This window comes from Corvus cornix, chromosome 5, assembly GCF_000738735.6.
Source record: "Corvus cornix cornix isolate S_Up_H32 chromosome 5, ASM73873v5, whole genome shotgun sequence".
In the NCBI taxonomy this organism is placed as follows: domain Eukaryota; kingdom Metazoa; phylum Chordata; class Aves; order Passeriformes; family Corvidae; genus Corvus; species Corvus cornix.
Window position 1 is genome coordinate 34,826,975 of NC_046335.1, and position 25,906 is coordinate 34,852,880.

The 25,906-nt window shown below is 38.4% G+C and overlaps 1 protein-coding gene across 2 annotated transcripts in view; it reads right to left on the reverse strand.

Annotated features, from left to right (window-relative positions):
* Positions 1-4,090: 4,090 nt before the first annotated feature.
* LOC104683500 (cytochrome c oxidase assembly protein COX16 homolog, mitochondrial) overlaps positions 4,091-25,906 on the reverse strand; it is a 46,286-nt gene continuing 24,470 nt past the window's right edge. For both annotated transcript variants that reach the window (XM_039553432.1, XM_019281301.1), the window contains exons 3-4: positions 19,521-19,583; positions 4,091-5,613 (exon numbers count right to left, since the gene is read on the reverse strand). In XM_039553432.1, the coding sequence (XP_039409366.1) occupies positions 5,497-5,613; positions 19,521-19,583 (180 nt within the window). In that variant the 3' untranslated portion in view covers positions 4,091-5,496. The remainder of the gene's footprint in view (positions 5,614-19,520; positions 19,584-25,906) is intronic.

A 25,906-nucleotide genomic window follows, 5' to 3' on the forward strand; every position in this document is an offset into this window, starting at 1 on the left:
TGCTGGGTGCCATCCTTACGGCGATATAATGCTGGGTCTGTGTTCTGAGCTTACATTGAGCTTGAATTCAAATTCATTTAGAAACAACTATTCCTCAATTCATGGAGACAGTGAACTTCAAAAAAAGAGGGTGACATTTTACAGCCAGTTCCATTAGAAAAGAGCAGCTCAGAGAATGAATTGTTACCTTTTGGGAGGAACACTGGAAGACAGGACAGAAAGAGGAGGGAGAATGGATCTGTAAGGGAGAGAGATGGGCTTGCCCCTGATCCTCAAGGGATCAGCCATACTCCTGGGAGCCACTAAGCCTCCTTGAGGTTGATACCATAATGGATTTGATACTGAACACACACAATGGAGTTGGTATTGAACATCAAGGATCTCATCGACTACCTTGAAACATACATGCTAAAAAAGCTGTGGTCATTTTCTCCACCAACTGAGGCACATCATGCCAGGCTCCAAATATGCCAGGTGAATGGGCATGAATTTCTTCTACAGAGGCACTGGCAATACACAGTAAACCCTTATTTCTGGGGGACTTTTGTGATGTGGTGTTTTTTTTCTTTCTCGAGGGACCTGTGACTATGACACATTATACTATTCATATTCGCAATGTATATGCATATTTGACATATCTTTTCTGCAGCACTACCACCTGCTGCTTTGGTTGCATTTAATTTTAACACATGTCCCAAGCAGCATGGAAATGGTGAAGGTGAAACTTGGTTTGCCTGTGTTAAGCAAGACAGTTACACATGCAGTTAAAGCACATGTTTAACAAGAAAATATGGTCAGTCTGATTCCAGTGGCATGAAAGACTGCTTTTGGCTGCTGGGGAGAGTACGTTTTAAGAAAAACATCTGTATGATGATTTTGTTTCTAAGTCTAGAGACTATTTGTGTGTTGGCTGAGTCTCATTGCAAGTCCTTGTAAGAAATGAAGGCCTAACACTAAGCAATTGCCTTCCTTCGATTAAAGGCTTCTAGTTAGCTAGTCTAAAATAAGAGTGGAAATTTTTTTGTGAACCTTACTCCACTGAAGGATGAAAGGTGGTTTTCCACTGAAAACACTGGCAATAAGCAGCCCTTCTAACCATAAAAGCTTTAAGGAAAATGCTTTTACCATCTTCATGTAAAAATAGTTATTCTGCTTTCCTAAGACTTCAAATCATGCCCTTCTCTGTTTCTTCATTTAATTTTTTTTTTTTCAAGTGGACATAGTAGCAAAGGATAATATTAGGCTTTCCCAGTTCATGCAGAAATAAGTACCTCTGGAAAATACAGAATATAAAATGAAACTTGCCCTGGCTTCAAGCTGGAAATGCAAACACAGCAAGTCAGAGCAAATGCAAGATCATCAAGAATTACAAGGGTGTGTGTAGTTAATTCACAAGGTGAAAACTACTGTTTTGAGTTTCACCTATACACAGGCAAGCACAGTGAAACACGAAATGTCCATGTAAAACATCCAATGAACACTGACCTTTAAATCTCCCTAAGTTACTGTTTCTCTGTGAAGAAATGGATTTCTTCCTCTGCTTTTTGGGACTGGTCCCCAGCTGATGATGCAATAGATTTAAATTGCTTTTCATAAGTTTCTGCATTCTATATTCTGGTCTAAAACTCCCATCACTCATGTCTTATTACACCACAACCTATCTTTTTTGGGGTACTGGACCCTTTTTCAAGACCTTGGAAGATCACTATGAGCAATATTGCTCGTTGCATTCTGATTCTGTAAGTTTTTAACGTCCAACTACCCATCCAGATGTATTTAGGAACTTTGAAATTCAACTGCTGAGCTATTCAGTAGTTTTGAAAGCTTTTTTTGCAACACAGTAGCTACAGCTTTTGCTAAGGCTCTCCTTCATCTGCTACAGCTGAATTGAGGTATTGAGCATTTTGGGTCACCCATGTGTCTGCACATTCAAAGTGCTGTAGGAAAACCACACTCAATAAGCAGGATCCACAGGGCAGATCTCACACAGAGGTCTGGGCAGCATATTGAGCTGCAGACAGCTGCCACTGGAACCATCCAGGCAGACACCCATGTATCTGTGGTGCTGTGCTGACCTCTCCCTGACCCTGGAGACAGGTGCCCCAGATTTCCTCCAATTCTATGTCCTACTGCTTTTCTTGTTATGGAAGAGCCCAAAGGCCAACCTTGCTACAGTTCCTTTGAGAGATAAACGCCTTCTCCTTTTCTGTCAGAACACGGATTTTCAACTGATTTTTCAGCCCACACAGACACCTAGCCAGACTTCCTTCTTTTACTTCTAATTTCAGCAACACTGATTAGAAGATCTGGCTTCTTCAGTTCTCTCTTCTACCTTTGTAATACTGAACACCTCTCACTAAAGCCTTGCGTTCGCTCCCCTCAGACCTGTGTATCCCAGTTACCAAAGAGGATGCAAAAATGTCAATCAGTGTCTCAGACTGACAATTGTATTTAATTACCTCTGACCCCCTCCACTCACAGATGTTTAGAATTATGATTCAGGAGCTGAACAAAGTTGTCTTCAGGAGCCTTAGAGATAACTAGAAGTGCTCTAACTGGTTTTCAAAAGGATAGTTCAAATAAGCAGCCAAACTAAGCAAGAATTCTGAACTAATTAAAGTTCGCCTCTCCTGCTACTGCTATGAACTATAATTCTCCACATTTCAGGAGTGCCTTCTACTTCAGGTTGCATGACAACTTAAGAGACTTAATTGGCTCTCAACACACCTTTCAAAAGTATTATTTCCAATTCAATGGGTAAGAAAAGCACAGCATAAAACATCAAGCCATTGTTCAAATGCATAGCAATAAAGATGAATTGCTGAAATGGCTCTTCCCATTTTATGAAAAGTACAGCTTCTGTATCAGCTATTGTTGGTTCGGGGGTTTTTTTAATTCATAAATGAGTCAACATTAAAAAAATTATTAAAATAAGTCAGCAATAAAAAACATGGTGGGTTTTTATTTTAGTGGACATTCAGTAGATACAGCCTTCTAAGATGGAAATTGAAGAGAAAGGCAAGTTGGAAAGTTTTCCAACTGCACATAATTTTTTCTCAGAGATGCTAAGATAAATCCATTACTTTCCAGAGAGGCCACTTCAGAGGCAGTTACAAATATGGCCTCAGAAACAACAGGATTTAGTGCCTAAGAAAAAGGGAAGGGTGGGGGGACCCCACAACCAGCAAACAATCAACTAAGACTGGGTCCTAAGTTAGGACCCCAGTTATTGCTCCATATAAATAATTATTTACAACTACATTCCAAACCTGCTGAAATAAGATGACCATTCCCAAAACGGTCTTTGCAGAATATCAAATTATTAAAAATACACAGGCTATATCAGTGAGTGTTTTGTTCATCAAGAAAACTGGTAAGCTTAAGGGCTTCATGCAAGAGAAATATCTTTGCTTCTTCCCCTGGGGGAAAGGGCTGCTTCTCCTACACACACTGTTCTTAGAAAGCCATGTGTTTATTTCAGGAGCAGTGCTGGTCCATATTGTGAGCCATCGTGCAAGCCTGGCAGCTGAGCACGCCTCTCCATATGCAAAGCAATGGCAGCTTCCCATGTCCTTCAATCAAAGCAGGGAAAAGGAAGATGTGCATCCTCTCAAAAAGGCAGTGAATTTGCAGAGTCCACACCAGTGGGGAATGTAAAGATACATTTCCAATGCTCTCACTGTAACATCAGCCGTGATGCTGCAAGAGTCCCAACTGAGAGAACACTTGTCAGTGTAGCCAAAGCTCTGATGTCCTTCAAGTGATCAATATTGCAGTCAGTGGAACTGCACCTGAACTCGAATTTAAGAGTTGAAAAGGTGCTTAACAAGTTATGCAGTATTACTTACTCCTTATTTGTCATGTTTATATTTTATTTGCCTAATGACAAAACAAACCAATTTCCTCCTTGTCTAGGTCTAGCACAGTTTAATGCCTCTGTATTCTACTTTTTCACTGGTTTCCCTACAGCATTTATTATTACCTACTCTTGTATTGCTCCTTTTATTTGTCTCCTGGATGGTTTAATTTGTTCATACTTTGATTTAGAAGCAGAGATATCTGTGACATTGAACAGGGAAACACACAAACACACAGCTCCAACTTTGTTCCAGATTTCATCCACCACTTTCTGATGGTTTTCACAACTCGATCAAGAAGAAAACATGCACAAAACATGCCTAAGATATTTCATGTGATGCTTTATGAATTCCTTTATAAGTCCCTAAAAATCAGTGTTAATTCTTCCTGAGTGAAAGACTGGGCCTCACCATTGAGATACTAAAGAAAATTAAGTGCTGAGAGAAGATTTACATGAGGGCAAGGAGGCTGCCCTAAAAAAGTGTCCAAAAGGACATTCAGATTGCATTTGACACATCCTGCAGAGGGAAGTAAGGCCACACCTTTTCCAAAGACAGTTCCAAATAGATTTTATAGGTGTCACTGAGAGTTTTGAAACTAGAATCTACTGTTAATGTGTGCTCTACTGCTCCATCCCTCTGATGAGGAGTTTCACAAGTCTGTTGAAACACCTTATCAAAAGCATCATTTCATTTGAAAAACTGAGTAGATGCTTCTTCTTTGAACTCTCTCGGCAGAAGGGTCCTGAACGTTAGCACAATGTCCTCTAACAGCAAGTGTTTAGCACACAAAGATAAATATAAAAAGAGAAGCATTTCAGAAGAACTGATTGCAACATAAAAAATTTCAGTGCACATGCACAAATATACATGTAGTAATACATGTAAGATGAGCTTTGCCACTATAGTGGTTCAAGAAGATTCTGCTACAATATTTACTCACAGAGAAGCAGCACAGCTCTTTGCAAGAAAGGTTCTTCCAATTTAAACTGAGAGGTTCCAGTGCAGAGGTCCTGCCTGCATGAAGGTATCCATAAACTAATTACAGAAATTTAAACACAGCTAAACAAATGTTATTTGACCAATTATCAGCTGACAGTATATGCCTTTATACAGTCCCTGGAAATGAAACACAAGAGTATTATTAAGCCAAAACTGGAGTCACTGTTCTGAACAGCTCATATGCCTGCAGAGTCCCTTCCAAGCTAAAGAGCCTGAAGTCATGCAGGGGCTCCCTGAAGCAGCATTTATCTGGTCACACACATCTAGATGACAGCACTGTTGTTCTCATTAGGATGACAACTTCTGGTACTGACAAGTGACTCTTAAAATGTTATTCCTTGCTAAAGCAGTTTTGAATGTTAGAGATTGAAAAATAATGGGATATTCTCAATAGAAGAATCAGCTTTTTTAATTGAAAATTAACATATACAGCCTGTGGTACTCTACGCAAATGGATGCAAACAAAGAGCTTCATATAATGCAGCGCCTTCTGGGCTGATCTCACAGTTACTTATATATACAACAGCTGAATTGTTCAGTGCAACTGCTCCCATGTCTGTTCCTGACACTGGATTAAAAATTAAGACAGTCCAGCCTGAGACTTTTTTCCCAGATGCACCAAATTAGGCTTGCTCAGTCACTCTGTCTTGAGACGGAGAGCCTCCCGCCGTTGCTTCTGAACCGTCCTGGAATCTTCCCACAGACTGGGTCCTCTGATGTTCTCCCAGTTATCCAAGTTAGATTTTTCCAGCTTCTGCAGACAAACAGCAAAAATAACAGTGTCACTTTGACAGATCCATGATTTAAAGTATGTATGATTTCAAACTGAATTCTTTTTTCACAACAAACTCAGTATCACCATTGAGTTCATGAACTTTCATCTACCCTGCATGAGAAATTCAACAAGAAGGAAAAAAACCCAGGAGTTACCCATATAGCTGCATAAATGACTAAGATAGGCATTACTGCATGTGCTTGTCAGCAGGTAAGTAACATTTAAGGACAGGAAGCACTGCAGCATCTGAACATGACTGAAGACACCTTGTATTCACTTTTTCTCCTCTCACCTTGTTTTCCAGATCTGTTCTTCAACTGCAAGCCTGCCAAGCACTGAAGTAGTAGGAGTGACAAGCATTGGTATAGCTCAAACAGAAGTATTAGTAATTAGTGACCTGAAGTATCCTGTCAGCACAAATACAAAGCATGTTGGATTCATTATCTAGCACAAGGAGAGACAGCAACGGTGCAAACCCCTTCAATCCATATGGTTTTAACTTGAGAGAGGTATGCAATGCTTTCTGCTGACTAGTTTCCCATGGCACCCAGCCACCACAGATAGGCCTCTTACTAAGTCATACATGAGATATGTTAACTGACTGAACTGTCAGGTAGTGAAAAACTAGATTTAATTACCTTCTTGCCTACTCCTATCATCCCCCCTCAGACCTACCAATGACTGAAATATTTATCTAGACTTAGAGGCAACAAATATGAAGCACAGACACCCTTCTGACCTCACCTACCATGTGCTGCCATCAAAGAACACAAACATGTGTTGCATCTTCACCGTCCTGTTGGCAGAGGCATATCTGTCCCTCCCCAGAACATAGACAAGTCTCACATGCCAGCTGTGGAACAGCACATTGGATATGATGGGGAGACTGAGGAGAGGGTCTGCACCACTGCCAGAATAAGGTCACACTGACTGTTCTAGTAGTCCTAGATGCTACTGAACAGGGCAACACTGCGTACCAGTAATGAATGATATGTACTGCAGTGGGACTTAAACCTGATCTGTGATCAGGGCCTCATCTCAGCAAATGCTGTAAAAATACACCAGAAAATACTTAACCCTGCCCTGAGCCTGTGGCCTAATTTGTCTACTATCAATCATTCAAATAAATGACAAACACCCAGGCACTTGAATAATAGTTGCAGAAAAATTCAACAGCTGTAACAGAATAGACCTGCTGCTATTAGTTCATGTTATGTAAAAGTTTCCTGACTCTTCTACAATTGAGGAAATTGCAATGAGGTTTGTCAGATATCAAAAGAAATTAGGCAACACTCTACAGAAGATATATCAGAACACATGCACAAACATAGACTTTCACAAGGTAGGAGCAACTGAATTTTTTGTACAGTAGAGTTGGCATAGGTCTTTCTGAAGAATTGTCTTTACTACTGTATACGTCTTATGCTTAGCTGGTACTTCATTTCAAACAGAAGGGATTTGAGCTGACATGGAAGGAGAGAGAAGGAGGAAAGGTACTCATCATCCCACACAACACAGACTATCCCCTCTGATTGCAAATTCAGAATTTAACATCTGATTCTAACGGAAGCTTCAAGGAAACTACACTGAAAATAACCTTGTGCTTTAACAGAAAGGATGCGTGCTGATTTAATTAAACACAAAGGTATCACACAGCTGTGAGGATCTCAGCTATTCCCAAAGTTGTTTGGCTCCCAAAGTCTGAACATGAATCAACTTTTAAAATAAGTACAACAAAACTTGTGGTATTTAAAGATAGGCTACATAAAGAAGTCTATCAAAAGAGACATGCATACTGAAGATCTTCACCAAAAAGTTCATATTAATTTGCCCCTGAAACTTCACAAAGGCTTTACAGAGAGGAGGTTTGTCAAAAAGAGGAAGTATTTCAAAACTGTAATACCCAAACAAACCAGTACCACAAAGTATCTTGGCAGTTTCCAATAGAAATCATAAAGGTACCTAGAAAACACACTGTGATACACTGACAAAATAAAACAACCAAGGGTTACACGCAGTGAATGGCACTGCCCAAGATGACAGATAAGATCTGTTGATCAATTAAAATTTAAAGAAATAAGGATTCTAATGCATACATAGGAAGACTGTATTTTTATTTTTTATTGTCATTATAGAGATCATTAACATTTTGTGTCATGTATAAACACCGTGTAGTATCTTACTGCAATTCAAGAAGAAAGCAAATTCCTTAATACCATGGCACAGTATCTGCAAGATTTAGTTTATGGGATAGCTATCAGTCATCAGAAGGCAGAACGATTAAACATTTCAACTTTCTGAACTGATACGATGCATTTTGGAATAAGAGAGCACTCCTGTTGCATGTGGATAGGCATAAAAAGGAGTACCACCACTGAAAGGGGATGTGAAAATCTGTTCTGCAATGCTTTGCTATTGTATAGCTATTTTCACATATATCTGTCCTGGTTCTGGGTGGGGTAGAGTTAAATTTTTTAATAGCAGCCAGTATAGGGCCATGTTTTGGATTTGTGTTAAAAACAGTGTTGGTAACACAGGGACGTTTTCATTACTCTTGAGCAGCTTACACAGTGCCAAGGCCTTCTCTGCTTCCCACACCACCCCACCTGCCAGTGAGCTGAGGGTGCACAGGAGGGGACACGGCTGGGGCAGGTGACCCCAGCTGACCACAGGGATATCCCACACCATATGGCACCATGCTCAGCATGTTAAGCTGGGGGAAGAAGGAGGAACAGGGGGACATTCAGAGAGATGGAGTTTTCTTTCAAACCACCTTTACATGTGATGGCACCCTGCTCTCCTGGGAATGGCTGAACACGTGCTGCCCATGGGAAGTGGTGAATGAATTCTGTGTTTTGCTTTGCTTACACCAGCACCTTATGCTTTAGCTATTAAACAGTTTTTATCTTAATCTGAGTTTCCTCACTTCTACTGTTCCAATTCTCTCCCCCAACCCATCACGGGGTGGCGAGCGAGCGGCTGTGTGGGGCTTGGCTGCTGGGCTTAAACCAGGACAGCACCTCACATACAATTGAGTAAAACCCTACCCTTGTTGCTTGATCACTGACATGAAAATTCTTACAACAGTATCACCCCAGAATAAATGGCTACATTAGATGTAGGCTAAAGACATGCACATAGCTACATTTAAAATTCATCTTAGTGATGAGAATAAGACCAGACTGACAGTCCTTCTCTTAATTAGGTGCAGCACAAGCTGCAAAGTTACACATCTCCTTCAGATTGCCTGAGCTGTACAGTGCGAATTCAGGTAAGCATCTAGTTCTGCTCTCAGATCAAGTTGAAGTCAATATCTTTCATTCCATCTGGCTAGGTCTTCTTAATTTCTTATTTTTTTCATTTTAGCCACTTGGACTCTGCCTACCTAACTTTATGAAGACATCACATCACATGTTAAACTACTTCCAGCTTTTACTAAACTGAAATTCATATGAACTGGAAGGCTAAAAACCAAAAGACTTCTTCTCCCAATTCAAATGTGATAAACAGTCAATCATTGGAGACTACAATGAAATGTAATTAGATCAGATCAGCAGCACTTTTCCTGCTTGTCTAAAATAGCCCAAAGGATATTGAAAATTAGCTGTTTAAAGTAAGATCAGTATAGTCCATTAAATCTACTGATTCACTCCCTAAATCAGCTAAACTGCCTCTTAAGAGTACAGGACTGACAGAAGCTGTAAATTCAAGGAAAAAATTGCAGTTATTCAGACAGGCACAGTGAAAAAGAAAAATATGTTCAACTGTTTGCCACACTTGACTTTTAAGACTTGTTAAACAGCTTGACTGGTGCAAAGGTACCCAAAAGGACATAAAAAGACCTTCTTAAGGTCTAAAAGACTTCTTAATTGCTGGTTCAAATGCCTGGCTTAAGCAGAACTCATAAGCCTCTGTCAGCCTTAAAATAAAATAAAATTTTGAGAAGAGTTTGAATTCTACTCTTGCAGGATAGTCTTCATGCCACAATACACAAACTGAAGTCTGCAGAAATTAATTTAGAGCTATTAATGTTCAGGCTGAGTGAATTCAAGGTGGCCGCTTGCAAAAAATGTTTGGCTTTAGTCTCAGTTTCTCACATGTGAAAGGAGGGATAAGGGAATCCTGTTTACTTTACAGCTTGATGAAATAAATTCTGTGAGGAGCACCACAGAAAGAAATAGCTCTGATACAGAGAGAAAATTATTTCCCATCATTATAGTAAGCAAATCCATTTGCAGACAAAAGATGAGCCAGGGAAAAATATCCTCATGGCTGCAAGAGGCAATGAAAGAATTAAACCAATTGAACAGTCTGTTTTTTAAAGGTGTCAAAAAAGCTTGAAGAGACAAAAGGTACATTGAGGAGCTCTGTAATGACATATAGATGAGGAGGTACAGAATTACAGCTAACACTGAATCTGCTGTCTTGTGCATGACTGAAAATCCTAACTTCATCATCACACTGATACGGCTTTAGCGGGGTTTTTTTATAACTCTTTCCCAGAGCCATCTTTTTGATATCTCATTTTCTTAATATAAACTGGGTGTTACTTACTTTGCTTAGGAATTAGGAATTTAATATCTGCAATTAGTGATTTAATAATCCGGGATTTAATAGCCCATGATTAGTCATTTAATCCTCAGCTTAAAAAAAAGTATTTTTTCCAATTAGAGACTGTTTAGTTTTTATGATATTAGTAAACAAACAAGTTATCAAGCAGCAAACTATGGCCAGAATAAGATTTTTTTGTTGTTCATTAAGGGAAGAATTGGTGTGGGTGAAGGGCAGACTGGCATGTAAGCATCCAGATAGCTGCTTCTCCTTTTGGCTTTGCTGAAGACTGGCAAAAACCAATAGAGGCTTTGTTGCTTACTTCAGTGGCATCCAATAGCATTCATCTATGGCACAATTAATTAACCTATGGTGAACTGGTTTAAGACAGTCTTTCCCCATGTGCTATTTTCCCTTTAATTATGCCAATTCAACTACATGGGGCTGTGCTCTGACCAGAAAAAAAAAATAGTTTAGTAAAATAAACTCATACTGCTTATGAACAAATCCTATCTAAGCATAGGACTATGCAAACACTTGAACTAGCATAGCTGAAGAAAACATTGGGTGGAGAGAGAAGAGAAACATCTTTGAGTGACTATGTGTAAAAGATGTATATTGAGGAACTATACCATCAGTTTGTCTGTGCAACCTTTTCCTGATCCAAAGCATGCAAACAGAACTTGCCTCCACCTCAGAGGTGTCCCAGAGTTTAATTACTGTTCACAGAGTACTCTCATAGTTTTGTGTGAAGGTGTTACAGTGATACAAAGTGCTTAGTAAACTAAACAATTATATCTCTGAGTTAAAACTACATGATTACACAGCCTTGAATTTTTAACATAACAGAAAACAACACGAGACAGACTTGCATCAGGAATTAGGCCTTGCCACAATTTCCTCCTAATTTATAAACAGTTTTCCTTCTTAAAATTCAGAATCTCTTAAAAACCACATTAAATCTGAGAGGATAATGCAGTGCTATTTATGCATTACACCTGTAGCTCACCCAAGATGGACTTCTCAGTCCAAAAGATTTATGATAAAGTCAAGAGAACGCATGCATGGGTCATTTACTTTCAGCGTATCTTCTTTTCTTAAGCAAAAACGAAGCTCAGAAAGGTCCAACATAAATAATAGCATGAGTGCAGCAGTACAACTTCAAGATCAAACATCCCAAATTCAGCAAATTCCACTTTTAATTAAGCAATTAAGTACATTTAGGATAGTTTTCATTTCTCTCGTATAGAAGCTATGGTTATTCTGCCCCAGAAAGAGAGGTGCTGCTTACTAAGATTTATCCCTACATTTACAACTTGGGAGACCTAGCCAAGTCAACAGGACCACGGAATTTCCCAAATCTGACTGCTTGATCTTGCTAACTTTATATCATACTAAACTTCGTAAAGGGATGTCCTAGTTACTGCAGCACAAGTCTCTAAAATAGGAGCAGCCCGGGAGAGACTTTTGGGATGTTTGCAGCAACTTTTTCAGCTAAATAAAGGTGAACTTGACTGAAGGCAGTATGTGATCTTTAACAGTGCAGGAGACCAGTAAGAGTAAAAAACGACAGTTCTGCTGCTGCTAAGAAGAGCAGACAGATTTCTACAGCACGTCCCTATCTGGAGCCCAGAAAGCCCTCCTGACACCACAGAAATGGGTTCTTTCAAACAACTTCCTAAGACTATGAATGCTTGGAAGTGTGGAATATTTTTTCACTTTCTGTATATAAAATCTGGCACAGTCTGTCCTTCTAATAAAGATAAAAAGATACTCTAATAAAAAAAGGATGAGGTGTACCAGGATAAAAAAATATGAGACCCATGAGTCACACATGGTGTTTTTCCTTCTGAAGAGGTATGAAAAACAAGGTTTCTTACGTGAGAGGAAAAAGCTGCAATCAATACCACAGCAAAGGGCTACAAGATTACCACAACAAGAAGTGATCAGTTACCACTATGAAACTAACAGAAGTGTGTGGGCATAAGAAAAGAAACAACTAGAGAAGGTTTACAACAACAGTGTCAAATTAAACTTAAATCCAGGCCGTTAAGTAACTACTTTAAAGTAACCACACTCCTTCAAATCAGCGGTCAACTTTACCAAACAGTCGACTCTTCCGAACTGGTGGGCACAATCTTCTGCCTCTCACATGCTCCTTGTCTATCCTGGTCTCAGTTAGTTCAGGTAACATTCACACAGTTAGTGTAGTTTAGGACTTCTGCTTCTCATCTACAATGCCCTCCTGATTTTCCACTCACTTCTCTTCCAGAACTTGCTTATCAATTCATATGCTGAAACAGAATGCTTTTCTCCGTGGGGAAACTATGATTTGGGCTAAATGTTAACATGACAATTTCAAATCTTTCAGCCATAAATAGTTTTTCAGTAACATCAATAGCTACGGTTGATTTGTGCTGTTGGTCAATTTCTCATAGGGAAAAAAAAATCCTCCTGTTCCTTCTCTGTGGCTAACACCCCCTGTCTAATTGATGTGGACAGTAATAGGAGTGTTATTCCCCCACTATACTGCCAGTGACAGTAAAGCTGCTTCTCAGCAATACTGCTGAGACACACAATGAAGTCATGGGTTAAACTTGGGAACTTTTCTATTCAATTTTTAGAAGTTTGATTATTTAGCTAAGAAATGTGCAAATTCCATGGTCAGCTTCCACCAGAATCTTGCATCTCATTTTTCTGTTTGATCAGTAAGCCTGTTAGGACAAGCTGTGACCCATTCCCTGACAGTAACTTGCTAAAGCAGACTACATTTTTATAGTATAGTTTGAACATTAAATAATAACAATAATTTGAGAAGCAAAGAACATGCAAGAATTGTCTAATAATCTTTTAAAGTATTTCACATTTAGACTTGATTGTCCATGTGGACATCATCTAGAAGTACACCGACAATCACAAAATATTCCAGATAATGTTTTTGAAATTGGCCAAAATAGGAGAAAAAAATCTAAGAAAAACAAACAGGAGGATATTCTTGCAAAAAGTCACTTTGCTGGCTGCTGAGACAGGAACTTCCTTCAAAATTATCTGTTTTGCTGTATCATCTTCAGAAGCAGACAATGAGAGAAACATACACGGCCTCAGCTGTGTAGCTAAATTCCCACACACTACACTAAAGTTACTTCAGAGATATTTCATACCAAAGATCCAACAATTCCCCACTGAGAGCCCATTATTATGGCAGAAGTGCTTAACATTTCCACCTAGCCAGCTGCACAAGAAAGTGTTCCCTATACTGGCTGCCTGGCAGAAGCTAGCAGCATTCCTTAACACAATAAATTAAAGAATTCAGCCATGATGTGTGGATACAACTTTCCCTACCCAAACTTTTGGGGGTTTTTTGTGACTGAGACAACACACAGTGTTGGCCCTAGCATGGTAAGAGTTGGTCAATTCACGTGGCATTAAAAACCAAGGAAACAAGCATGGAATGCAAGCTGGTACTAAGGATTCTATTTTGGAGAGAGGAGAAAGGGTGATGAGATTATTTATAACAGTCCCAACCATGTTTGCTGTCTGACTGTTAATCACTCACCTTGTTTTCCATCTATGAGACATCAGTGTCTTCTTATTGGATAAGGAAAGTGCAAATGCAACATAACTGAAAGAAACAGCTCTCAGTTAAGGAAAATCCTGTGCTAAGAGATGACCAGGAAAGAATTTACAGGACTATTAAATAGAGATGCATTCCAGAAATAACACCAGATAAAAGTGATACCCTATGAACTTTACTCTGCAGGCTGTCCTTCTTCCTGCAAGAGGCTTTTCTACTAGGATTCTTCCTGTGCCATACCCATCACCAAATTCCACCTTCTTGTGTTTCTCTGCAAAAAACTATGAACATAGTTTATAGTTTGAACACATTGAACTATGGTACAGGAAACTACTAAGATGTCAAGAAGAAAAGGTCAAAGCTATAGGTGGCTATGGACTGCACATCCACTCAGAATAAAATGCCTAACACAAACTATTTGAACTAAAATCCTTTCCCATGGCAGTTTCTATTGATGATAAAATAACACAACTTTGTACTTCTCTACAAAACATTGTGTTGAAGACTCATAATGAAATAAAAACATAAAAGACCATTTCACATGTGAAAAAACTGAAATGCAAGAAACTCAACTCGTCCCAGACAACCTGGAGGGCAGTCAGAATCTAATGGCTAGGTTGGACAATGCACTAAGAAAGAAGAGAGCATGGAAGGAACACAGTGATTAAAGGGGTAAGAAAAGTATCTCAACCTCTTTATTTATCTCAACCTATTTACTGTCATAACAGTCACTAAGGGGGGATATTTTCCCAACATCTTTGTCAGCTCTCAAACAGCTCAAGGCATTTAGCCACTAGTATCTTCACAGACACTGAAGCGTATCAATTCAGCACACTGATCTGTTAATTCTTAAACAGCAACAAAATCAGTAATCCTCTGGTACTGATAATGACAGCAACAAGATACTTGCAGATTTCAATGACTGGCATCATCCTGATGTCCACATACTTGGATGCAATTACCATGTTACTACACTGTCACTCCCTGAAAAAAAGTTTCATCCACTCTGCTGGCACCACAATCCCTGAAGTTAAGTCAAATGAGCATTAAGTGGCCTGAATCTTTTTCAGAAGAGCTTATTCAAATTCTTCTTTTAAGACAGTAAATATATAGGTTATATTCCCAAAATGCCTCTCCATATACCTACTCTTAATTTTTGAACTGTCCTCAATATACATTTTAATACTGCAATTACCAGACTTCTGCTGTAATTGTTAGGGCAAACAATTAAAAAACTTCTGTCCAGAGCTAATGTTGACTTTTTGTGATTTATCAAATTATAAGGAACAAAACCTGCTCAATATTCATACTCTTTAAGTCAAGAAAACAGCATTTTCTACTCTGACCATTTGCAGACCAGCATATTACATCAATTATGTCATCCTTGAAAGCAGTTGAAGGAAAACTTTACAAAGTTTTACAGTTGTGATATTCTGAAACACAAAGGACTCATTTTTCTTGCTGTTGTGTTCAAATGATGTTCCCATCTCCTAATAATGGATCTTACTTCTAATTTTACTATATTTTCTGCAATGAAAAAATGTTCAATAGCTATCACCTTCTTCTTATGAAAGTATTTATATGGAAGTAACATTCTTCTCAGTACCTTTAATATTATTTAAATCTTCAAGTTTCTTTTAAGGCATTTTTAGAGCCCTAAGCCGGTATAGTCAGCCTGTTCTGCAACCTAATCCATTCTTAAAGGCCTGTTCAAAATGCAGTTACCAAAAGAAGAATCAGAATTTCAATCCCAGCCTCATCAGTGCCATACTCAGAAGTAAAATCACCTGGTCATCTACCATTCCTGTTTATATTCATACACTGAATTAGCTCTTTGTGCCACAAGATCACACTAGAAGATTCAGCTGAATTATTTATTCACTGACTCCTAAATCTTTTCCAGAATGCAGTCCACTCTGGCCTGCATCTTCAGTTTTTTAAATAAATAACTTTGGCTACTCTAAAAGGTACTTTTCACTTTTAATGGGCCCATCTTCCCAAGTAATATGAACAGCTCTCTGTCCCTGCCTTGCCATGCTTTTACTACTGCAATAGTTTCGTATCACTTGCACATTAGTAATTTCACAATTTCTTCACGTCACTGAAAAAAATACACAACATTGCCTATATGTCCAAAATCTCACAGAACTCTTTCAATAGCATCACCTTCCTGCCCAGTGATGATTCCCAGAGAACCATCAATCCCAGACTGACATTTTCAGCAGCCACTGAAGTCTTCAAAGCCCATTCTTAGAACATGGCTATAAACTACCAGAGTCTAGAAGGTATTAAAAAACATCTCATTTGATTATTAAGGGGTTTGGAAGCACATCTGATTCTAATACAAAGGACTTTTTTCCCTAAAAAAAAATACAGATATGTTTTTCGAATGTTGCTACTTTGCCAACATGGTTAATCATGATTTTACATCCTCATTATTTTATTCTTGGTTTGCTGCAACACCATCCTGTTACTGATATCCTTGTCAGCTTACTTATCAGACAGCTCTGATGCCCTTAGCATCTTTTATCAGTCTTCTCTGCTTTATAAATTACTCATTTACTGTTTCCATAGCAACCCTTCATGTTTTTATTTATTGTGATATTTTTTCCTCTACTTTCAATTGCTATTGATTCCCACTGAATATCACATATTTGATTCAAACTCCAGTGATTTTTTCCATTGCAAAATGTTAGTCAATTCTTAAGAAAGCTTTTATTTGCTAGAAAAACCCTTAACAACAATTCTATATTTTGGGGTCTGATGTAACTGAGGCCAGCTTTTTTAGTGTTTATTAGACCATTAATTTTGCAGAAGTGTAGAAACCAAGTGCTAGAATAAGGAATGTTATTTTTAGACTGCATTAAACACATGAAGAGGAATGTACTATGATTGTTAAACAACCACAAGAATGTTTTTCACTCATCGTAAGAATGAGTTTTTTTATCTTCTTTTTTTAAACAGTATTTTTGTCCTTTCAAATAAAATACTCTAGGCTTTTCTCACAGGTCAAACACTTGACATTTTTTACAGTGTGTTCTACAAGGCCCAGCTCAGCAGCAGAACTACATTCACATTATTAGTACCAGCATCACTAGTGGACAGAGCTGTGATTTATTAGGCTAAGGGGAACAGCAGGGACTAATTGGTCATATGAGGACAAAAAAGTGTGTGAGAGGAATGCATGAACAATGGAGAGTGTAGGCAAAGGTAGCTTGCTCCTTTGGCATGTCCCAAGGCACAAGATAAATGCCATTATTAACAGATCTGAGATACAAGAAATGCAGTATGAATTATACATGTAAATTCTTCCTTCCTCAAAATAGTATCCTGACCAGAAACACTCCTGTATGAAATAAACTTTTTATAGTTTGAGAAGATATAATTTAGTAAATTAGAAGGTAAGAAAAAGTCTTTATGTTAATTTCCTCACAATAAATCAGGTCTGTGATTATAACTTTTTACATCACCACCACCACCACCACCACATCAGAGACAAAATGCAGACTTCAACATGTTTGAAATATTGGAAATGTCTTTATTTTTTGCAATATGTCCATACGGGCATATATGTGTGCTTATAGGAGAAATTATGACATTCTAGAAGAATTCAGTATATATTCAATATGTACATTTCTGTAAGGACAGTAAGATATTTTTAAAAGTCTTGGGGAGGACCAAAGGACATTTGCATGTATCAGGCAGCCACGCTTCAAAAGAGCTGGCATGGTATCCTCAGTAACAGCTGCAGATATAATGCCAATAATATTGTAAAATAAGGCTTCACATATTAAAACAGTAACTTTTTTTTAACTGCCCTTGATCTCTTATCACACCATATTTAGTAACAGCCACCAGTGTAATCCTTCAATGTGACCTATATATTGAATTAGAAGGTGTTCCTAAGAGCTGTATTTTGGACAAGTCAAAAAATAAAGGAAGGAGAAAAATGTCCACCCAAACTCCTCTAGTCTGGAACAGCTGGGGTCCACAGAAAACTACTCTCCTAAATGTCAGCTGTAACTTGGTGATTGGTTAGATTTTGTCCACCAGAATACAGAGGTAACAGTGACTTAAAATTGTCACACACTCAGTGTGGAGCCTGCAAAGTATGTGCATGACTGCTGGTAGTTTCACAAGTTTCACTGAAGCAAGAAATTAATATGTGCTTTCAAGCTGGTGCCCATAGTAAAGTATATATTGATATTAGAGTTCAAAACAACAATCTAAATCTACTTTCATTATGCAAATCCATTTGTTTTGTTGAACTGATCTGCCCTCTATAACACCCAAGCACTACTCTGGAAAAATTTCAGTCTGGGAACTCTCTACAGTTTAGATTAAGAAAACAGTAAGATGGCTTCTGCCATTTCTGTCCATCAGAAAAGAGCCTCATTACCCAAGTAGGCTTGTAATATATTATTATACCAGATGTATTTTATTACCATTGACTTATCCATAAAGATAATGCAGTTATGGCTATTTAAATAATGTCCTTCAACTATTTACTCATCTTCTGAAGAAAAAGTAAGGCATGTCTGAATACAGATTGGTTGATATTGAGGTTTGGTATTGAGTTTGAGATGTGGTTCTTTTCACTGCTTGTGGTTCTTTTTACTTTTTCTTCCACATAAATAAATCAGAGCAGCCTTACAGTATATTGAATGGAAACGGAGAGACAGCAATCCCAGAGGCAATCAGAACTTAATGGATTTGTAAGTTTTGAGTCTCCATTGGAACTTTCCATCTTTTTATTCCCTGCACCAGAAATCACAATTCTTTATAGCAGGGGAGAGCCCAAAACTATTTGCAATAATGTTAAAAACTAGCAGATATTTTGTGAAATTAGGCCTGTGAAAATACAAAAGGTAAGTTTTATTTTTATTTCAAACAAATCACGAAAGAGTAATAGAATAGTAAAGTTTTATTATCAAGACCATGTACTGCCATTTGGACACCTATGAGAGTACGAGAGCAATGGGTGCAATCGAGATTCTTCAAAGGCATGTGAGAGAAATGTGCTATGGGAAGAAAACAAATACCTGTGTTCATTATAAAGGCTGCAAAGACAGATGAAGTATTAGTTGGACATTTGATTCAATTAATTTTAAAACATTAGGAACAATCTTAAATAGCTTTATTCTTTGTTTCTGGTCACAGAGAGACTTTTTCCAGTTTTTCTAACACGGTTTTTTGTAGGCCTGAAAATCTATGAAACTCTGGGTATTAAGCTGGTTAAAACACATTTTAGAGCTCACTAGTATTTGAAGAAAATGCAATGCTGAGGGAAGAGTGAACTATTTCTCTATAAAATTTTCTGAAACCATGTGAAAGGAATGACAGTTGTTTCATAAATTTCAGAAGCAAGAAATAACATAAAAGCACATCATGCACATTGTTCTGTAATTTGGTCTGAAGATCATCAAAACTCATGCAGTAGAAGTGTTGACTTACATTCACACACACTCCATCCAAGGCCAACATCAGCTCTACATTTATAAACTAGGTTTAACCACAGAAATACTGAATTTATTTGTACCACTGTACTTAATGCCTGGACATCAAAGTAAAGCTGTGTTCAGAAAGAAGCACTCTGTGTTCAAAAACCTTTCTTTACATAAAACCTTGTTTTTATTGGACATCAGTGAGTCAAAGGCAGATGGTTGATCTAATTTTAGTTAGGGACAGATACAACCCACCAGCAGCCAGGGTAATCAAGGGTAGCCAAGGTTATGGGCCCCAAGCAACAAATTTATTTTACCTCATATTCAGATTCCAGTGTCACAGTGTTCTGTTTTAACTTTTCTTTCAAAGCTGGATCAACCTGAAAGACAAACAAAAATACAGCAAAAATGTTTGCTTTTAAGACTATTTTTTTATAGAAATCTTAACCTCAAATAAACTAAATATTGGTATATGCAAACCCTTCTTTCCTCTAAATGAGTTTATGTGCCATTTGTTCAGATACCAGGATGATGAACACAGCACGAGAATCAGGCTGAAATGAAACAGGTCAACTGCCAAATTATTAAACTCCAAAGGAAAACACATTTTTAACTATAGCCCTGCACTTGCATTACCTTAGATACTTAAATCTGTCCCTGTTTAGTTTAAAAGTGTTAAACTAAACAAAACTTAAATAAAGGAAACGAGCAAAAAAGGATAAAATTGTGATCATGTAACATATTATACTCCTGAATGCTGAGTTCAGTGAATAGTTATACAATATATCCTGGTTTTCAAAGTCTAAGCATGAGTTGAATTTCCAATTTTCTGGTGAACACATAGCTCTTTCCTAGTTTTGATTCTGTACTGACAGTGCTGGTGTTTCCTGTCACCTTTCAGAGATGCTTATTGAAAGAAAAAATCTAAGAACAGACATGTCAATGAACCACAGCAGACACATTTCACGTTTTAACTTCTGAGCCCGGAAGAAGTGATGTTCATCCCTCCCTCTGCTAAATAACATCTGTCTCCCACAGGTCTAAGAGTAGAAGCAAAGGGGAAAAAGATAATTAGCATTCTTCACGCTTAGAGAAAGCATTTTACCTTCTTCTCAAACAGCCACATATGCAGTATTCAGACATAGTTTTTAGGCAAACTAATTAAAATACCAAATAAATCCACCATGACAGAACAATCTCATTTTTAGAGCTTAAAACCAAAATAGATGTGTAAGGAGACTGGTCGTGTGTGTAGTTACACCCCTGGTACACTAGTCCAACTACAACTAATTCAGTGAAGAAAAGTTGTTATTCTTAATTTGCTGCTTCTTGATCTGAACAAAAAGGGCTCAGTTACCCTCATCACAACCAACATCAAGCATCTAAAACTAGTCTAGAAAACAAAAAGGGAGAATACACGTAACAGAATTTGCCTGGTCAATGCGAAGATCCACCTTCGGATCCTCCCCTAACACAAGTTCCTACTCATCAGAGGTACTTTAAACACACATCTATTATCTGTATTGATGGGAATTTCTCTGAAGAATTTCCCTAGGCCATAATGCTCCCCTTGATTACAGACACTGTCGGTTACTTAGCATGCAGCCTGTGAGACCTCAGTTCCTAAGTACGGATTCTCAGACAGGCAAGTCTAACACCATCTGTGCATGGCCAGAGGTTTGATTTCCCTATCTCATCAGTGATCTGGGCATAGAAACACACACATTTGCAACCTCCAGACTCATTACACTTGGGGACTAAGCCAAAATAATTAAAATGGTTAATGTTTGTACTGGATACAGCTCCCACCTTCTTGGTAATTAAAAAAAAAAAATCGTAAAACAAGATAGTGTCTCTGCACTGGCCCTCTACATCAAATAAAAAAATGAAATGCTCCATCTCTGTCTTGGCATTCAAGGCCTCTGTAGAACTGCCCCTCATTAAAGATGGATTGCCTCTCTCCCGTGACCACGACCTCCAACAACAGCCATGCTTCATTAGAACAACGAACCCATCCATCACATGTGCAGAAATCCAAAGTCTTTGGGCAGCCAGACAGGCTTTGAAGCTTGCTTTCACAGAGAGATGAGTGATTGTGGACCTCACTGTATTCAGAACTAAATGCAAACACTATTTGTTATGCTTTGTGTTCTCACAATACACATATAGACAAGGGGAAATAGAAGCTCCTGTAAGTAAGTAGCAACAGTTTTATTTCATCCTACATTTTCCCTTCATTTAATAATAAGGCAGACAAAGTATCATGGTTGAAACACCATTTTTACCTAATTAACCACAGCCAGAATTTAACTTACAACGACAGTTCAATATCGCCATTATCAAGTTTTATTTTACCAATTTTTAGTGTGTTTGTTTAATGTGTGGTGTTTGCATGGCCACATTTGTGTAAGGCAACGGCAAATAATCAGTTAAGCTACTGCTGCTTCTCCTTCCTTCCAGCCCTTTCTGTCCTGTCTTTCTCCTGTCTTCATTCTCCTCTGCCTGCACAAAGACAGCTAAAACTGAGACAAGGCATTCCAGTTTGATGCTGTAGCTTTAGTATAAAGAAAAATGCAGAAATGAAGCAGCCTAGTTGAAATTTATTTTTAAAAAATACCCTGCAAATGTAAAATGAACAGAGTGCTGCTTCTTAGGAAGCAGAAATTTTATTCGGCAAATTAACTTACCCAAAAAGAGTAGTTAAACCCTGTTTTGAGGGCAAACTATATACACATTTTAAGGTGACTCTGCAAGACATGTTCTTGTGCTCCAAGTTCCACCAAAAAAAAAAGTAAAAAAGAGGAGCAAGTATGCATTTCCTCTTCTCTTTATCTTTTTTGTTCCCTACATACACACTTACTCACATAGACTAATTTAAACATACTTGAGCCTGCACAGCAATTCAGTCACCTGCACATTCTAATGCCTTGACTGCAACCCCTGCGTTTCAGCTACCAAATGAGATGGATGGGCTACAAATTTTTTTAGGAACCCGTATAGGAGTTGAGAAAAAGTGTATTATAAAGTTTTGTTTCCACTGTGTTCGTACGATGCTGCACTATCTTTGAAACACCACAAGAACAACAACAACAAAAAAGGAAAACAGAATGATGCTATTTTCATTCTGAAAAGGCAGATAAACATCAATATGAGCCACAATCACAGATCATAACCAGGGAACACTTCGTATGGGGGCAGAGCCAGCAAAGTGCCCATGCCAAAGCAGTAGCTCCGTTGTATTACACATCTGCCACAAGATCCAAATACAAACATACATTTTGCTTCCATGATGACTACTATGCCAACACATATTGCCAAATGAGCTAGAAGCATTCAGCTATGTACTGGCAAATAAATCTTCAGCTAAATTATGGATACAAATCTGTATTAGTAGATATGATGATGGCAGCAGACAAAGCCCAAATGCCGTAACAGCCAGACAGTATCCTCTCCACCATTATTTAGGAGGCAGGAAGGAACAGAAAAGCTATTCCTTTACACTAGAGGACTCTTCTTGTTTGGCAAACTGTCAGCCGCTCCTTTAAGAACCATTTAAATTCAAACTTTTGTCTCTAAATGTAGAATTCAAAGATGTGTGCATGTATAATTACAGCATAACTTCACATTAAATTCTTACTGAAAGACTACTGAAATACTTGATGTAAGTATTTAGACAACCTTCATGAAATGCTGTCTGCAAGGCTTTGAAACCAATACTATAAATACAATTTTCAAAGGCTTTACTTCTTTTCTTTTTCTGGTGTAGGTTTTTTTTTTCCTTTTTAGCACTTGCAGCAAAAATGAATGAAACATTCTCAGTATTCTGCATTATACAGGCTTATCTCATATTACATCAACTGAAAGGGCAAGGGCCAGTGCAATATAAAAAAATCTCAGAAAAGGTTTAAGAATCCAGGTTTCAAATTAGAATTTTGTCCCATTTCACACTCCCACCATTCCTTCAGACTTACCCTTACTTAACTTCAAAAGGTTCCCAAAGAAACAGACCTGAAAAAGATTCTTAGATGGCTAAAAGTAATAGAGGTTAAGCACAGAAACACTCTTAGAAATCTTAGTCGGCAGCTACTTGAGGCTGTAAGTAACTAAAAACCTTTTAAAAGGTGGCTGATGCTTCTCATTTTAAGGCTGACATTTTGGTTTTTCAATTAGAACCTGGACAGCATGTCTAGGTGTTAAAAATGGTGCACCTCGGGGTGCAGACAAGGGGCTTCATGACATAGCAAAGCAGGAATACCTGGTGCTTGCAGCCCCTGCCAGAACAGGGACTCCTGCAGTGCCCTGTGAAAAATGTACACTCAGTAAAGGGAAATTGTTGTTTGTGACACAAGTATTTCAGGTACAGTTACAAACTTAAAAGTGCGGCTACTAAAATAATTCTTCAGCTAACAATTTTGTATTGATACTCAGTGACCACAGCTCATTTTGGCTCAGAAGCAAATCCTATGGGCAGAGAGTGAATGAGAAATTTGTGAATGTCACTAACTTTAGCTCCAGGATAAGGAAAAGATAGCTCTTCCACAAGGGAGCCCAAAGAACACCATCACTACCCCCTTTGAAGTTTAGAGGCGTGGAACACTTCTCCATATGGGCACAGGCTAAGAGCACTACGATTGTTCACTCTGGAGAAGAGAAGGCTTTGGGGAAACCTGATTGTGGCCTTTCAGTAAGGGGGGCTTACAAAAAAAACACAGACAAACGTTTTAGCAGCCTGTGGCAACAGGACAAGGGCTGACAGTTTTAAACTAAAAGAGGGTAGATTTAGACTAGGTATAAGAAAAGCTTTTTATAATGAGGGGGGTGACACACTGGCCCAAGTTGCCCAGAAAGCTGGTGGACGCCCCCATCCCTGGGAACATTCAAGGTCAGGTTGGATGGGGCTCTGAGCAATCAGATCTACTTGAAGATCTCCCTCCGCCTTGCAGGACTGTTGGACTAAAAGACCTTTGAAAGTCTCTTCCAACCCAAACTGTTACATGATTCTATGAAACACAGGAATACAAAGCAGATTATCAGTGTCACTCCTGTTCAGCATTCAGAGAGGAGGAGCAAGCTGACATTCCAAATTTCAGGGTAACATCCCAACTGTCCACAGTACACATATGCCTGGATCCATAACTCAAATAGCCCATTTTCACAAGCAGTCTTTCTAGGCTATAAACATTACTATTTATTTGTCCATGTACTATTTGTGGCCATGGGGTTTAGAGAAAACCAAGACTTGAATGTATCACATCTTCTAAAATGATGGGCTCAGTTAGTACACAAGGAAACTGTCAGGAGACAGCCATGTCATGAGAAGAGGATTGTGCTTTTAACAGTCTCCTCTCACATAAGTCAGTGCAGTACATTGCATACTTGTGTCCTGGCATGTACTGACCAAATACTTGTATGCCAAAGTCTTACAGAACTTTCCCTCTAGCAAGCATTTCCAAAAAACAGTAGAACATATTTCTATTCTAAAACTAGTTTGTTATTTTTACTAAAACATGAGCTTCTGTTCCTACCCTATCCTCCACAAAATAATATCCCACTGAGAAAGATTTCAGCTTTGGAAATGGGAGAAGACGGTGGCCTGAATTTAATGAACATGAATTAAAATTCAGATTTTTATTTTTCCATTGCCCCTCCCAGCATAAATAGATGGGACACAATTTTCCTGCAGTATCCACAAGACAGATAGTCCACAAAATTACTGTTTAAATGAAATTTTTTAATTTGTTCTCCCCACCCATTTTTTAAACTTAAGAGTAAACCAGAATCACTAACTCTAGCTCTTCCATAGCATATCTTCTTTGAAAACATTTATCATATGGAAAATCAGCAATCTTGAGTAGATCAGTCAACTTTAATATTCCTTGAGAAGACTCCCATAAATTGCTACAAAAGTCTGTGTCATAAATATTCTAAGTTGTGGTTTATGAGCAGAGGGAGAAGCTGTAGACAAGAGAGGCTAAATACCAGGACTCAGGAAATGCAGTGTAAACTACAGCCAAGCTGAGTGCTGTTCTACTTAAGAAATTAAAGGAACAAAGCTTGTAGAGATTGTAAGGTACAACAAGGGTTGTACGTATGCCAAGCTCTTTGGCATACAGTCTTAGGTAACAGAGAAGGGCAAGGCAAAACATACCATTTTTGTGCAACTTCATTCACAACAATCCTTCAACTATATTACTTAAATATTTAATACGCAAAAAACCACTTACGTAAGGCTACTTTCTTCCCTGTGAGGGTGGTGAGGCACTGGAACAGGTTGCCAGAGAAGTAGTGGGTGCCCCATCCCTGTAATTGCTTAAAGCCAGGTTGGATGGAGCTTAGAGCAACCTGGTCTAGCAGAAAGTGCCCCTGCCTGTGGCAGGGGTCTGGAACTAGGTGATCTTTAAGTCCCTTCCAATCCAAATGACTCCATGACTCTGTGATTCTATACTGCATAGGATAGGATCTAAGCATATAGACTGGATAGGAATACTTATGAACAGGGGGGAGACAGCTGAGACTAGATGTAAACCCTAGCTTTGTGTCCTTTGACTTTTTCCTATGATCTGCATAGAATACAGACAGTTAAAAAAAAAACATTTCATCCAGCCTCTGACAGAAATCGATGCAGACATTTCTAAAGGAGCAATATAAATCGTTGTTACAGCAGCAGTTCCCGGAGTTACAGTACACGGTGCACCAGTGATCT